The sequence below is a fragment of the Mus caroli genome, unplaced genomic scaffold (genome assembly GCF_978045245.1).
Source record: "Mus caroli unplaced genomic scaffold, Mus_caroli_1 scaffold_17, whole genome shotgun sequence".
Classification (NCBI taxonomy): Eukaryota; Metazoa; Chordata; class Mammalia; order Rodentia; family Muridae; genus Mus; species Mus caroli.
This window is the reverse complement of record NW_028227272.1, coordinates 57265817-57283331: the sequence shown is the minus strand read 5'-3', so window position 1 is coordinate 57283331 and position 17515 is coordinate 57265817. Positions and strand designations below refer to the sequence as shown.

The 17515-nt window shown below is 36.0% G+C and overlaps 1 protein-coding gene across 3 annotated transcripts in view; it reads left to right on the top strand.

The window, feature by feature from the left end:
- Epha6 (EPH receptor A6) overlaps positions 1–17515 on the top strand; it is a 922149-nt gene that overhangs the window by 514708 nt on the left and 389926 nt on the right. For all 3 annotated transcript variants that reach the window (XM_021184473.3, XM_021184474.3, XM_085832510.1), the window contains one exon: positions 12886–13010. In XM_021184473.3, the coding sequence (XP_021040132.1) occupies positions 12886–13010 (125 nt within the window). The remainder of the gene's footprint in view (positions 1–12885; positions 13011–17515) is intronic.

Below are 17515 nucleotides of genomic sequence, written 5' to 3'. Positions count from 1 at the left end.
GTAGGATTGGTAAAGATCTTTTCCCAGTCTGTTGGTTGCCTTTTTGTCCTATTGACAGTGTCCTTTGGTTTGCAATTTTATGAGGTACCATTTGTTGATTTTTGATTTTAAGAGCATAAGCTTTTTGCATTTTGCATTTTCCTTGTTGTGTCGATATTTTCTATGATATCTTCTGCCCCTGGGATTCTCTCTTCTATCGCTTTTTTTTGGGGGGGGGGGGGAATCAATGTCAGTTCTTTAATTAAGTAATTCCCAGATGTTTGCATCTATGACTCCTGATCTCTTTTCTAGATTTTCTATCTCCAGGGTTGTCTCCCTTTGTGATTTCTTTATTGTTTCTATTTCCATTTTCAGATCCTCAATGGTTTTGTTCAATTCCTTCACCTGTTTGGTTATGTTTTCCTGTAATTCTTTAAGGGATTTTTGTGTTTCCTCTTTAAGGGCTTCTAGCTGTTTACCTGTGTTCTCCTGTATTTCTTTAAGGGAGTTATTTATTTCCTTCTTAAAGTCCTCTATCATCATCATGAGAAGTGATTTTAATGAGAGTCTTGCTTTTTCAGTGTGATAGGGTATCCAGGGCTTGCTGTGGTGGGTGAACTGGGTTCTGATGATGCCCAGTAGCCTTGGTTTCTGTTGCTTATGTTCTTGTGCTTGCCTTTCGCCATCTGGTTATCTCTGGTGTTATGTGGTCTTACTGTCTCTGACTGTGGCTTGTTCTTCCTGTAAGCCTGTGCATCAGCACTCCCAGGAGACCAGTTCTCTCTGGGAAGAATTAGGGTATGGAGAGCTGTTGCACAGGGTCAGCTCCCGGGCACAGATAGAATCTGGAAGGATCCTCTCCCTGGCTGTTCCTTGGTTCCTGTGTCCTGATGGCTCTAGGCAAGTCCCTCTTGGGCCAGGAATTTGAGCATAAGTGGTGTTCTCACCTGTGTTCTCGGGTGTGTCAGCACTATTGGGAGACCAGCTCTCTCCTGACAAGATCTAGGTATGGAGCTCTGTGCTCCCAGATGTGTCAGCCCTCCTGGGAGACCTGCTCTCTCCAGGTGGGATCTGGGTACAGAGAGCTGTGGCATGGGGTCAGCTCCAGAGCTCAGATTGAAACAAGAAGGGTGTAATCTTTCTTTTAAGGTATAATGTTTTAAAAATTAATATTAAGTTTTTACATTTGCATTCATACTGCCCAAGTCATATGTTAATTCTCAAATAACCAATATTTTTTGCTCCTATAAACTCATTCTGTGAATTTAGACAAAAAAATAAAAGCCTTAAATTGAGTTTAAACCATGAGATAATTTTCCACCTAGAAATTAGAAATGTCATTCAGATTGTATAGTATACACAGCATGTCACATTTTAAATGGAGCATCATTAAATCTTGCAGAGTTATAATACTATACATTGTGGATGATAGTCAGAATATAGTTATTTTTAAAGATTCTACTATACTTTAATTTCCTTATTCAGTAAGAAGTGATACCACTTGGTCTGTTAACAAAGCCATCACAGAAATCTGGGGAAGAAAGTATAGCATATGTCCTGGATGAGCTAGCAGCCAATGTGGGAAAACCGCCTCTCCACATGAGCCGTGCTTTTTACGCCACAATTACTAGCTGGAGAAAATGAGAAGGAAACTCAGGGCTCAGCCAGGTGTTGTTCCTTGTCTGTAACTTACTCTGCTAATTGATCAGGAATGAGAGCAAAATCACCCCTGTCCTTGGGAAGCCATGAATGTTTCAAGGCAGCAGCTGAAGCACCTTGCTGCTTGTGCTAAGCAGTCTACAAGTTCTTTCCTTACTGCTCAAGACAGAGGCAATGCTGGCCAACTTACTCATCTCTTAAGTGAAAGAATAAAAACAACTGTGCAGTTCTGTCTCTAGTGATTAGGCAGGAATACTTCCACATTCCTAAACCACTCGGCACCCCTTCTGGTGGAAAGCAGCATGAATATACCTTCCTTCTATAAACCTTTGTACATCTTGGAACTCTACTCAAGTCACACTGTACATACATGCACATACATGTAGCTTCCCATTGCCCAAAACAATGAAATAAAAATACAATAATGCTGGCTTATTGTTTTTTAACTAGATTATTTGAAAAACAAAATATGGAATCTTAGAGAAAGTTCTCATGCCCTACACTGCCTTTGGAATAGAGCAGACTTCTGCCCACTCAACTTTTATTGACCATGGGGGTCCCTAAAGGAAATAAGATGAGTTTGTAGCTGTGAAAGAAATGGGACTGGGTGAAGTTTTAGAATTAGATAAAAAAAAAATTATCCTGGGGACATTTCTCTTTCTTCATTACTACTTACTGAATATTTAGTTGGCATAAAAATTCATGTAATTCATTATGACGTTTTTCTACATATGTAACATTGTGCCTTGATCATAAGTACCAGCACTGCCACCCTCCCCCATACGCCTTCCAAACCTTTCATTGAAATATAAGGTATGGTTTTGCAATAATTAACTGAGAATTATGTTTGTTCTTGCTGTTTGATCAAATATTTATTTTCAAATGAAATCATTAAATAATGGTCAAACACATGGGGACTGACTTAAATGGATTTGAATAATATATAATTGAATTATAATGTAATGCATTCCATATTTTAGTTAACACTGAGATCACATGTCAGCATTTTAGAAAGACTTTTTAATTTTCCATCTTTGCCATTGTTAATACTCACATTAATTCTACTTCTGTAAAATGACCATATACATAAAACATGTAAATCATTTGAAAAGTTCTCATGTGGTGACCCCAAGGATTTATAGCAAAATCTTCTGAGACACTCCTGTGTTAAGTCTTGGAACAGGATTTAGATGTAAAGAAACATTTAGGTAAAGGTAACTGAGTCAATTTGTGTGGCAGCATAGCGGGTCTCATGAGAATCCCAAGGTTTTAGATACTGTTAAGGCTGAAGTGGAATTTCTAACTAATCACTTGAGAGTGCTGTCTACTTTTCATATGATGTGTGACTGTGGGTCAGTGATTTCCAGACCAATTCTTCACCTGTAGAGAGTAAAGATAACTGGACCTACAAGGTTATGCTGTATAGAGGATGGTTTAGTGTGCTAGAAGGAGCATAGGAAATTAGAAGTACAGTCCAATATACTTTTACACATTCTGTAAAGGAGGGTGTGCAGCTACATTTGTTGGATGATGGTGGTCAATTTCTAGATGTCAGAGGGACAGTGAGCGAATTCTTTAGGAGCTCAGAAGTACAAGATCAATTCCATCTAAAGTGATCAAAGCAGCCTTAAGCTGGTCTCTTCTATCTAAAGGGGGAAAATGGTAATTGCTGCTATTTTATTTCGTGTATGAATGGAAGTCTCTTAAATGCAAACTCTTCTCAAAAGCCCGAGGACACATCCACGGGTTGTTTTCTACTGCCGAAAAGATGACTCTAATTTTCTTGTCTGTTTGTGCACCTTAGGGGTGCCGTGGGAAAGGATTTTTTATTTCTTGATATACCCAGGAAGCGAATCCATAGCAGTTACAAGTCTAATTTTCATAAAGCTTCTTCTCTTAAAATACAAAGTCCATTTTTTTAGCTAGCTTTTGCTGCAATTTCATATTATTATATAAATTGAAGAATGTCAGTACAGAGCCAGACTAACAGCTGATGACTCCTCTGTGAGCCACATGTCTGTGGATACCATTTACAAATGCATTTGTTTTTAAGAAATGCCAGGGTGAGGAGGTGGGTGAGATGGGGGGGGGGATGGGGGAGCACCCTTGTAGAAGCAGGGGGAGGGGAGATGAGATGGGGGATTTGCAGGGGATGGGGAACAGGAAAGGGGATAACATTTGAAACGTAAATAAATAAAATATCCAATAAAGAGAAATGATATCGATAATTATGAGCTAAGATGATGTTTTGTTAAGCTCTTGAAATAAGATAGTTTGTTTTAAAGATATTATTGTAATTTAAAAATAAAAATTTACTAGATAGAAGATAATATTTTGTTTTGTTTTGTTTTGCTTTCGGCTGTATTGCATCTGGCTTTACTGGACTGAGATACTGAGTCACTCTAAGCAGTTTGCTGCTAACTCAGCCCATGTGTATAAATATCACCACAACCAAGTTGGAGGCATCTAATAGTTTTTTAATTAATGGCCCATGTTGTTTTATAACTTTTCTCTCACTTTGCATATCACTCTCCCCCATACTTCTACCACCTTATAAATATGCAGATTCACTTTAGATGCCTAGACTTAAAAAAAGCACTATGTGGTTTCTTTTAAAGTTCTAAACTTCTAAAAATTAAAAAAAAAAACACTGCAGCAATAAAATATATGTGTTTTATACATTCTTCATACTTTATACATTCATCATACTTTTAAATTTTCAGTTTTTTTTTTCTTAATTTTGAGAAATTAGCTGTCCCCCATTTGGTAATTCTAGCTAAGGTGATTTCTAATCCTGTTAGTATAATTTTTTCCCAATTTGATGACTTTTACATTTTAGCTCATTATTTTCTATACCTGGAAAATGAGGCAAATTTTTGTTGATGAATCAATTAAGGTCCAGAAGTAATAAAACTTGTCAAATGATATTTAAATGCTAACAAATTTTAAATGTATTATAATTTCATATATAATATATAATTATACAATATAGAAGTAGTACTTTCACCTAAAAAATAAGTAGCGTGGCTGGAGAGCTGGCTTAGCATTTGTCAACACTGTCTGCTCTTCCAGAGGACCCAAGTTTGATTCCCAGGACCCACAAGGCAGCTTGTAATTCCAGTGCAAAGTTACCCTGGCATCTGACGGTACTGGGGATGCATAGATACATACAGGCAGAACACCCCTTTACATGAAATGTAATTGTCTTTTAATATGCAAAAAAAAAAATGAAAAAACAAAACCCAGTGGATTTGATTTTACTATAACAAGATGTTTTATTATAATAAGTAAAGGATTAGTTTTTAAGCTGGAAAGTTTCAGTTTCTTTATTTTCCTTTTGGCTTGGTCGATTTCTCAGCTTTGGAAAGCTATCTATGCTAAATTCCTAAAAAAGTATTAGATTAGCAAATATTCTTCCATCGAAACATGAAAATAGAAAGGTCAGAGAGTCTCTGACTGCTTGAAGATAACTCATGACTTAAAAATAAATGTTTCTTTTTACTAATGATAAAGTGATTTTTTTTCACACTGTCAGAACCCGGGACCAGAAAATAGTGGGGGCTGTGACAGAGCCCACCGCATTTTCAGACCTCAGAGACCAGCACTGGGGTGCAGATCTAATTTTTATAGTTCAATACAAAACTTAGATACAACTTTTTAGCCAAAAAGAGTGCAGTTATATAATCAGGGGTTAAACAGAGGATTACACAAGCTATCCTGTTGAATCTAATTTGCTTGATCATGACTGTAAGGGAGGGAGTTGATCGCTCAGGGGCATTTCCCTGCAGGTAGAGGAAGCAGCCATAGCCATCAGCTTGGGTCCTCTGTTCTGTCTGACCAGTTTGCTGGGAACCACATAAGATCTCGGGCTGTGTAGAGCCGGATCAGGATTCCTCAAACAGGCTCAGGAGACCACAGCACTTAGCTTTCTAGACCACTTTTCCTCTGTTACATTCACTGCCACATCCTGACTTCTGAGTGATCTGTGCAAGTTCCTCCACACACTTGTCACTGATGCCAAGCCAGTGGCCCGTGTCGCCATGGTGCTGCAAGGTACAGTGGTGATTGTGGATAAGCTTGTTATATAATGCTCATATTTCCATTGGGAAAATGTTGGAAATTCAGAGATAAGAGCATTAAAAATATGCTAACACAATTAACTCAAGGAAGTATTTTGAAAATAACTTATGGAGATATGAAGAAATTATCTCTATGGTACAAAAAAGCAGAGAAGATTATAATGTAAATCTATGCAAAGTATCCCAATTTTTGAAAAAGAAACAGACTGGGAACATTTTATAAAATGATAAAGACAAAGATGCATTATTCTTCTATTGTTCAGGACAACTATTCTTTTAAAACATACCCAGTTTTCATAATAGGATCACAGATTCATATAGAATAGATCTTTGAAGATATATTCACCTTTGAGTTGGTAAAATTTATTCTGCTGTATTATATTGTTGTGATGACTTGTAAATTCCATGATTTTACAATGACTACAACGTTTCACAACAATACTTCAAACAATGTATATTCATACTATGTATAGTCATATACACCCCCTTCCCCAGTTCTAGATGTGAGAAACACAGGACTAAAATCCAGATGTCAGGTCTTCTGGGCCTTCTGGAGGTTCCTGGAAGGAATATACCACTTGATCTAGTCTTGACAGGCATCAGCCATGGCCTATGACCCTTGCCCTTTCTCTTAGGAAGTCCTGTGTGACTACTGGGCACATCTGGAGTACCCACTTCAAAATCCTGATCTTAATAAAAAAATAAATAAATAAATAAATAAATAAATAACTTCAAAGCAGCTTTTTTTTTTCCAGAACCTTCCCAGGTTCCAGGGAATGTAATGTGTTCTTTGGGAGCTATTATCTAGTTTAGTGCATTCACCGTTTGGTTTAGCATACTACCGTGTTATTCTTGGACATAAAAAAATAGAAATAAACTAGGGAGAACATAAAATAAAGTGCCAACTCTTCTTCATGTATGTCTCTTGTGTATATTTCAAACATATAACCAGATTTCAACCACATGGGGAAAGGATATAACAATATATATATATATATATATATATATATATATATATAATCATTAAAGTCTGATTACAAAGAGAAGTACATCAAAGCAAAATCACACAAGAGAAATATTGTGAGGATAGTGGGGATTCATTATCTTTAAAGCACAAAATATTGAATAAGTATTTACAAAACAAGATACAAACTTTTAGGAATGGTGTCTCAGAATTATAGATAGAGATAGAGATAGTCCTGTGTGCATCAATTTGTCCATCATTAATCTGCATCACATCAGCACATTCCATCATTAAGATGATAGTACCAATCACGATGTCTCTGCAAAGCACACACAGGAAGAAGCCTCAGCACGTCTTTGTGCTTTGCATTGATGTACATTGGTTCCCTAGCAATGAGAAGAAATGCTCAGACAGCTGCAAACAAAATTCTGTTCTGATGAGTCTGTGCCGGTCTATTCTGCTTATTGACATTCCATTGTAGTGTTGACTATGCTTTCTTAAACTTTTCTCATAACTACTTTAAGTCTTTCCTGGGAGTACTGAAAAAAGAAGAGTGAATACAGGGAGATCAAAAGGCATGCAAAAATAAATGAAGAAGGAGGCAGGCATGATGGACAAGGAATAGACACAAGAGAGATGGAGTGGAAAGGGACAGGATATCAGGCTAGAAAAGGTGATGAGTACTTGTGAGATCAGAGCTGGAACCAACAGGGAGGTCTCAGGAAGACACCAACTCATACGACAAATGCCTTCTAATTAGATATTTCCTGAAAGAAATGGAGAGTCTGATAAAGTTTCCTACTTGTTAATGCAACTGCTGTAGCATAAAACACATAATTATATACTTCTACACTGATGAAAACAAAATTTAAATAGTATATAAAATCTATTCAAATATTGTTTGAATATACATATAAACATATGCACAACACAGGCCAGCAAGCACATGGGCCCACAGTCTAATGAATACATATTGATATTAGCAGTATGATCAGTAGATGAATGTAAATTAACAATATTCAATATAATTTTTAAATATGCATCATTTCCTTCCAATTAAACTATAATTTACATTTAATGAAAAGATATAATTTACATTTAACATATATATGTATGTATATATGTATACTATATATATGCATATATACTATCACATTAAATATATCAAATTTCTTGATAAAATTCTCAGTGTAATACATTTCATAATTATTCACAGTGTGGTTTTGAATGGCAGCATATGTAAAACAGCATTCAAAGGCAGTAAGGTTATTTGTGACATTGTTTCACTCTTTGGGGTTTTGAACCAGATTCTAATTTTGAACACATTCCACTAAACCAGAGAGAATGTTAAGTGAAACTCCCAGCTACAATGTTAATTTAAAATCCTTATTTGACATTTTATTTATTGAATCTTACCTTCAAGTATCTTTACACAAAGGTAGAAATCCTCTGATCTTTAGCTACTCATCTTAAAAGATGGAAGCACTGTACATATAATAGATTGGTGAGATCTGAAGAAGACAATTTACATGGTCACTAGTAATTTTTTTCCAAAAAGTGATTAATTCCTAATTAGGAGCAAATATAGGAATTAAAGTATTTTTCAACTGTCTCTGTATAAGCTTAAGCAAATAATGCTGATGCATTTCTGAATATGAGTTTCATTTTTGTTAATTCTACTATATAATTTTCATCAAAATTGTCACATAGTACCTAACAAACAATTTGATATTCATTAAATGTACTTATTCAGAAAGTTTTGTATTAAAACTACTTGCAAGAACATAATAATCAGCCGGGCGTGGTGGTGCACGCCTTTAATCCCAGCACTCGGGAGGCAGAGGGAGGCGGATTTCTGAGTTCGAGGCCAGCCTGGTCTACAAAGTGAGTTCCAGGACAGCCAAGGCTACACAGAGAAACCCTGTCTCGAAAAAAACAAAAAAACAAAACAACAAAAAAAAAGAACATAATAATCTGTGAGTATCCAGTTCTAGAATGGAGACACGTGAGGTGACATGAGTGCTTGTGAAAACAAGACAAGTCTTGTGACCTCATTTTCTTGAAAACCGTACAACTGTTCTTGAAATAGATTTCCATGCTCCTCCCAGGTGTAGCAGATAGGAGTGTGTTTACTTCTACTGTTGTTATTCATATGTGTCTATGTCTTTGTACAGTACAGTTTGTCCTTGGAATTGAACACCTTAATCATGTGATCTCTTAACCCTCAGAGTATAAGTCGCCTTATTCTCTGAATAAAGTTGGCTATTGCATGAGCCTTAGTCTACTTCATTTTTAGGCTCTGCTCTCCCAGGTTCATACCACCAACTAGAACAGCAACAGTAATCTATTTAACAATCTTTTTTTTTTTTTTTTTTTTTTTTAAGGTCAAAGCTAACACTTTGAAGTTGTAAGCATTGAAGTATACCAGAAATCCAATTCTAAAGAAAGCTCTCTTGAATACATAATTCTCACTCAAAACGTACCACTTGAGCCTTCAAGTTGCTAGGATAGTCTCTACTGTGACAAATTCCATAAGATATTTCTCTCCCTGTTCACTCCAAGCTGATTTCTCTTAAGCAAAAATAAACAAGAAGTTGTCCTTTTGTGTCCTAAATCATTTTCCTTGATGCTTACATATATTTATGGTATGTTTTCTGCTCTGTATTCTAGTAAAATTAGTATTCTGATATCATAGTGTGCTAGCTACAGATACTACATAACCTGGGTCATTAAATAATCAACTCACTAAGTGTATTCCAAACAAATGGTTGAAGCCTTATCTACTAAAGCTTCATTTTTCAGTGAGATCCCACACAATACTGATTTTTGTGAAAACAGAACACGCAGTATTGGGGTGTAGTAAGCTGTAAATAGTTTCTCACATGCTAAGCTTCAATTCATTAACTGTTTATAATGGGTGCCCAAGGTATATGGATGCAGCTATTTTCAAAAGTGGTATGCTAATGTTCAACACGGTTCAGAAAGTTCAAATTATGTGAAGCAATTTTTCTCAATGCAAATAAAATTAACAAGGAGGACCTCGTGGGATGCACCTGCAGTTCCAGCTGCTAAGGGCTGTGGTATGATCACTTGAGAACACACATCCAAGCCAGTGAGTGAAATGAGTGAGAGTCCAACACAATACGAAGCTTAATGCTGTCCAATTCGTTTTCATAAATAAATATTCTAAGAGCACAGTATTAGAAATTTGCATATCCAACATTAAAAAATATCAATAAACGTCAACATAATCAAATATTTAGTAATTATTACAGACTGGCTAAAGGGTGATTAAACTTAGCAAATATATTGAAAAATAAATAGAATTGCTTCCAGTTTGATATAGAAAGCTATATAATGTTTGCATGTTAACATACAAAACGTTGTGCACAAATGAAGAGGAGTTAGAGATTAGCACACTTTTAAGTCTCCAAAGTCTATTTTACTTATGTGTTTATTTATGTTCATGCATGTGTGCATCTTGGAGTATATGTGATTATGTGTGTATGGAGGGGTGCATGCTGGTGTATATTCATGTGTATGCACACAAAGGCAGAGCCCAGAAGACAACCTTGGGTGTCACGAAGAGGATGACTATCCACCTCCTCTAAGAAAGAATCTCCTATAAGTCCAGAGCTCACATACCAGGCTGACTGGGTAGCAAGCCTCAATGTCTTGTCTCTGCATTCCCAGCAGTGAGGTTAAATCTTACCCTTCTCTTAAAACAGTATGTTCTGGGAATCATATTCAGGTCCTTATCCTTGCAAGCAAGTGCTTTATCAGCTGAATCGTGCCCTAGCTGATAAAGTGGACATTAAAGTGATAAAATTATGTAATTAAGGAACTTTTAATGTTTTCTTTATAGAAGTATAATATGAGACTTTAAAAATTAAGTAATGTGTCATTAATTAATAACTGGATCAGTAGAACAGAAAAAATGGTACATATATTTTACTTTGTAGTCATTCTATAATGTTGTGACCACAACTGAAAATTTATGTTTCACAGCCATTTATGGGTGGCCTTAAGAGCAAAATGTAATACAGTATAATAGTCACTGCATTATGACACTATATTAAGCTGAGAATTAACCATAGATTAATTCATGTATTCATGAAAATCATGTTCACATATGTAGGGTGTTGATTATCTTCCAGCTTTTATGACTTGCTTTGAATTTACAATCTATTCATAAATGACCCATCAAATACATTATAAACTATGATGTAAGAACAGTAGTGCTGTTTCCCATAGGGATCAATTTAATAGTAAATGTATCTCAGTTTAAATAATGAATAATTCCCAAGTGCCATTTCTTCTGTTCTACATTATCTATTACTGCCTTTATTTGTAATAGAAAAATTAATGATTTATGCAATTACATGTCATTTTGTCAACATATTTAATTGAATCTTAATTTTCTTCTAACAACCAAAATTTTAAACATACCTTCTAGTTCTTTATTTCCTCTGGGACAAAACTGTCAGTATCATGAATTTTTTTCATTTTTTTAATTAGGTATTTATTTCATTTACATTTTCAATGCTATCCCAAAAGTCTCCCACCCACTCCCCCACCCACCTATTCCCACTTCTTGGCCCTGGTGTTCCCCTGTACTAAGGCACATAAAGTTTGCAAGACCAATGGGCCTCTCTTTCCACTGTTGGCCGACTAGGCCATTTTCTGATACATATGCAGCTAGAGACAGAGCTCTGGGGGGTGCTGGTTAGTTCATAATGTTGTTCCACCTATAGGGTTGCAGATCCCTTTAGCTCCTTGGGTACTTTCTCTAGCTCCTCCATTGGGGGCCCTGTGATCCATCCAATAGCTGACTGTGAGCATCCACTTCTGTGTTTGCTAGGCCCCTGCATAGTCTCACAAGAGACAGCTATATCAGGGTCCTTTCAGCAAAATCTTGCTAGTGTATGCAATGGTATCAGTGTTTGGAGGCTGATTATGGGCTGGATCCCCGGGTATGGCAGTCTCTAGATGGTCCATCCTTTCGTCTCAGCTCCAGACTCTGTCTCTGTAACTCCTTCCATGGGTGTTTTGTTCCCGATTCTAAGAAGGGCCAAAGTATCTACACTTTGGTCTTCATTCTTGAGTTTCATGTGTTTCTCAAATTGTATCTTATATCTTGGGTATTCTAAGTTTCTGGGCTAATATCCACTTATCAGTGAGTACATATCATGTGAGTTCTTTTGTGATTGGGTTACCTCAATCTGGATGATGCCCTCCAGGTCCATCCATTTGCCCAAAAATTTCATAAATTCATTCTTTTTAATAGCTAAGTAGTACTCCATTTTTTTTTAAAAAAAAAAGACTTTTCCTGATGATGCAAAGACAACTTTTAGAAGTAAAAAATATTAAAACGAGTTTTTCTAAGAAGTTTAAAATATTCCAATGAGTCAGTTTTCAAACCTTGCTTTATCGTTATTAACACATTTAAATGGATATCAGAGAATAAATTGAGGGATACACAAGTCCCTGAGGTTCCTTTTGATTTGCATTCTTATTTACCTTCATTGATCTCACACCTCCTTTTTCTCATGAAGGCTGTGGTGCAGAATTAGTAACTCACACTGTACTTCCAAATGCACAACTATCTCTGATCAGAAGACCATACCGGGCCATTGAAGTCATTAATCAGTGTAATAACTTCTATGGGTCCTTCCTTCTGACTTCTTAAATTAAACTGTCGCCTTTTAGAGCCACTTTAAATGGATCCACTGAGAAATTACATAATAAAATCAGCACTCAGTATTTGGGGGCTGTATTTCTCTTACTCGGAGGTCTAAAGAAGAAAGGAACACTCCCACACAATCTTGTAATCATGTAGTTTGTTTCCTAAGGTAGGGAATGGATCATAGAAACAACAGGAGACACGTACACTGGATTTCCTGTTAATCCCAAAACCAAATCTAGTTTGAAGAACAGCATCCTTCTTTACAGAACCACAGACAATGAGCTCTGCCTTTCATCTTGGAGTATTTGAGTGTTTTCTGTAACACTTAATGGTTTTTCTAAGCATTTGCATCTCTTATTTAGCTTGAGTCAGATGTACTGTGATCCCATTTCCTTAGTTTGTCAATGGTAATTGGTATACTCGTCACAAAAGAATACATTTTCTTTGGAAGAGTTATAATATATATTAGATGGTGGAAAACATCTCTACTAATCAGTTTTTCTGGCCTTTCCTTACAGCACCTTCTCTGATTGGTATGATGAGGAAGGACTGGGCATCTCAGAACAGCCTTGCTCTATCGTGGCAAGCACCTGCATTTTCCAATGGAGCCATTCTGGACTATGAGATCAAGTACTACGAGAAAGTAGGTCTCATTTAGCACTTCCTAAAAACAGCATTTGCGTGCATATATGTCCATGTGTTTACATTATATATTGTTATAGTAGTTCAGGTTAAAAATCTGCTTTTCTTCGGCCTAACTTCATAATCACTTTGTCTTTGACTCCTCTCTAACATCCCACTGAGCTCATAATTTCTTCATTGGTTTACCTTGTTTTATGCCACACTGGGGTAGAAGGTACCAGATGCCCGTGTTTTTCAGGGCCTACTCTAGGGAGGTTTATAATATAGCAATAACTGATAATGTCTTCTACTTATAGTTTCATTGATCTAAATTTGTCTAAAATGTTGTCGAGAAGGAAGAGCAAGGCTGAATTCCTGTAACATAAGTGAGTGGGCAGCACAGATCTTTTGCCAATGAGTTTAACGTCATAGTCCATAATAATTTGGAAATGATAATTTAAGTGACAATTTGATTAAATGTGGTCTTTATATTCGAGTCAGCTGTTTCGTTTTATAAAAAGCTAGCAAGACCAACTTCACTTAAAAATAAAATTTTAATTTTGTTATTTTGAATTCTCAATTATTTTTATTGGTTATTTTATTTATTTACATTTCAAATGTCATCCTCCTTCCCAGTTTCTCCTCTACAAATCCCTATCCCATCCCCCATCCCCCAGTTTCTATGAGGGTGTTGTCCCACCCACCCATCCATTCCCTCCTTAACACCCTAGCATTCTCCTACACTGGAGCATTGAGCCTTTATAAGACCAAGGGCCTCTCCTTCCTTTGATGTCTGACAAGGCCATCCTCTACTACAAATGCATCTGGAGCCATGGGTCCCTCCATGTGTACTCTTTGGTTGGTGTTTTATTCCTTGGGAGCTCTGGAGGTCTTGTTGGTTGATATTGTTGTTCTTCCAAATCATAGACATCCTTTCCTTCATTAAATTCTTCCTTATGCTGTTCACTCCCCCCACCATTGCTTACCATTATGAGATTTTTGGCATAGCTATTGCATGGTCATTTCTCATATGTTCATTGTATTTGTGTTACAAGAAAACAGAGCTAATATTTTTTTTAAAAATGTATTTATTCATTTTTTATATGTTAAATTTTTGGCCTGAATATATGTAAGTACAGAACATATACTTTGGCCAGTTGCCTGTGGGAGTTAGAAGAGGTTACTGACTCCTTGGAGCTGTAGTAATGGATGGTTGTGAGTCACCATGTTGGTGCTAGGATTTGAACCCTGGTCTCTGCAAGAGCAAGAAGTGTTCATAACTACTGAGTGATCTCTGCTGCCCCCAAATTATTGTTTTAATTAAGGTAAAATTTGCATATAATATCCTGCAGTTTCTTATATTTTTGGTTGTGAGCCTAGCCTTGAATGGCTGAGCCATCTCTCCAGCCTTTCTTATAGGAAAAATATGACATGTACTTCTAAAATTTCTCAGAACAAAGAGACATTCAAACTATACCCCTCAAGGTTTGTAGTTTTCTCTGCTGAAGTAGCTGACCATAGATTTGCAGGCATAAAGGGATATAGATTTGTCAGCTGGCATGTGTGACTAGGAGCCAGCCACAGGATGTATGAAACTAAGAGACTACCCCAATGGTTGGAACTTAATGTCTTTATTCATAATAGGAAGGGAAACAGTAGACATAGATAATTCCAGAATGGATTACAGAAGAAATGAATGGATCCAAAGAAGAGAATCTGACTTATGTCAAGGTTCCTCAGGAATCTACATGTTCACCATTCAGTCTCATCTTCTATGATGACCATTTTTGTCCCCTTGGTTAAAGATGTTCAGTGAAAGAATTGGAGATCTAGCCTTTGGAAGATAACTTATTTCCCTCCAACTTGCTGTCCCCCAAGAATGTCCACTGGTTCCCAAGCAGTACATAGTGAGCTGTAATTTTCTAAGTCTGAGAGGGGAAATCATAAACACACTTAAGTCTTTCCTAAAGAAATCCAGGATAGGCATAGAAATGGTACTCATTTTACAGCTGAGAAAATGCAGTTTAGATCAAGGAAAAGACAGTTCATATTCATGGGCTAGTCTTGCAAATGTTATAGCTTGCAACATGTGGTCAAAGAAAATTGTGTGTCTCTGTGTGTGTGTGTCCCAGTAGTTGGAACAGATCTTCAAGTACTCGTATACTTGTTTGTCAAAAAACAACATACACACATATGTACAACAAACCTTCCAAAATCAAAACATTTCTGTTTTGGAAAAGTATTCTGTGTTATATTTCACAGAGAGAAAACCCACTGGCTTTTTTTATGATCATTTGCACTTTATATATTTGAGTTTGGATATAACCTTCAATATTTCCCAATAAACATAAAGCATAATCAGCAAAAAATGAGGTAAGCTCATCTAATTTAAAATCTGAAAACCACTGATACTAAATTATAGTAATTAACATGACCTCTATATTGACTTTTACTGTGCCTTATTAAGTTTTACTTTGAAGTTGGAAAAATCCTTTTAAATGTTTTTGTTTTATAAAATATGCTAATAACCCAGAGATAATGGATTAAATATGTAGCTAGAGCCAAAGATTTCTAAGTCATGTTCTGATTATGTCTCTTATTATGCTTCTGGCAAGAAAAAAAAAGTCAATACATCTCTTTTATTTAAAAAGTCACATTTTCCAAAATGGAAATGAATGTACCAACTTTCTTGTGGTTGTAAGGATTAATTATAAACAGACCTAAAGGTAAAAACACAAAATCAGTATTAAAAAAAAAAAAACAATTACATAAGCCTTAGAAAAATGTTCTAAGCCTTTAGTATAATGAAGAATGACAGAGCAGCAGCATGGGAGGATGGTATGGACATGCAAAATCCTTTTCTTTTCCTAAACACAAATATATAGTCAAAGAATCAAAAATGTTAAAATATCACAATCTGGCAAATAAAACACAAATGATTGAATCTTCTATTTTCCCCATTATAACTTCAAATGCTAAATTGTATTTTATATTTCTACATCTGTAATATAGTTTTTCATCTTGAGAAAATAATTTTATAAGTCTTAACTGGGAAAACTTACAGTAGAACCTATTAGAATTTTATTTTTTCATTAGTGGTAGCTTAAATACTACTTAGTTTAAAAAAATCATAAGTAATCCCTTCTTAGAATATAAATATCCCCTGATATTTGTACATTTTTGTGGAAATGCACATGTAAATGAGATGATTCAGAAGAAAAGGCATCCAAGTCTGATTCAGTTGCTGATTATTGGTAAAAATGACCCAGAAATTTGGATAGGTTGTACAGAGAGATAAAAAGAAAGAGGATTGTAGGAAGTGTACATAGGTATGAATAGACATGCCATGGGCCATAAGCAGGTTTTTGTATTTGTTATTGGTAATTATATGAGCAAAGGATGCACCTGAGGCAAAGCTTTGTGTACAACTGATTAAGTGGAGATGGTTTCTAGGGGAACTGAGACGGAGAGCAGGAGGATGGAGGAGGAGGATGTCCATCAAATTCATGGGAATCCAGGCAGTCTCTGGAGTCTGAACGACTTCTCAGAGAGCATTCTCTGCAGACAAAGAAGGCAGGATTCTTAGCCGGTTCAGTTAAAGTTTAGGAGAAGCATATGGGCAGCTGAAAAACAATTAGAAATGCCTCCGGTTCTCTCCTAGTGGCTATAGTTATGCAAGCTTAGATTCATAAAAAATGTTGCAGATTAAGCCATTAAAACAAAGAGAATGAGAAGAACCAGGAGTAGAGATTATTCAGGTGGTCTGTTGGAACATTGACTATTGAAGAGGTATGAAAATGCTCAAAGATCTCGTGGAAAACACATCCATGACTCTTTGTTACCATTTATACTCTCTTTAGGTTTTAGTACCAGTGGCCTGACATTTAAGTGACACATTATCTTTCACTCAAAGATGCTCTATGTTGGTGTCTATAACTGATGCATATTTCTACCATCCTCCCAGGGATTGGGCTGTTCTGTTAAATTCTGGTTGTTTACAATATATTCTTTGGTAAATCAACGAAGTAAATTTGCCTACAATGCAAATCATCTATAAATACCTGAAATCAAGGAACAGGCAGCTGTTATCAGCATCCTTTCTCAGAGAATGTGACTTATTAGAAGAAAACAATGGCCCCTGGGTGCAAAGATTGATGGAACCTCAAAACAACTTTATTTCATAAATAACCTTTTGCTATATTAGGGGTTGTCAAAACCACAGACTCATATATTTATTATGCAAGAAGCAGATTGTGGAGCAACACCTCCAGCTCCAAGCTTTGATTTTTGTCTTTCTGTTTGCTGTCATTGTTGACCTATGAAATACAAATTGGTATAGGTAATTCCTTATAGTTGAAAGATTTTTCAATTCTAAAATTAAAAAAAAATGAGATGTGGCTATACCTGACTTCTCTCTCTAGCTACACAGAAAGATGATAGATAGATAGATAGATAGATAGATAGATAGATAGATAGATAGATAGATAGATAATTATATACATTACATAGATATATAATAGATAGATG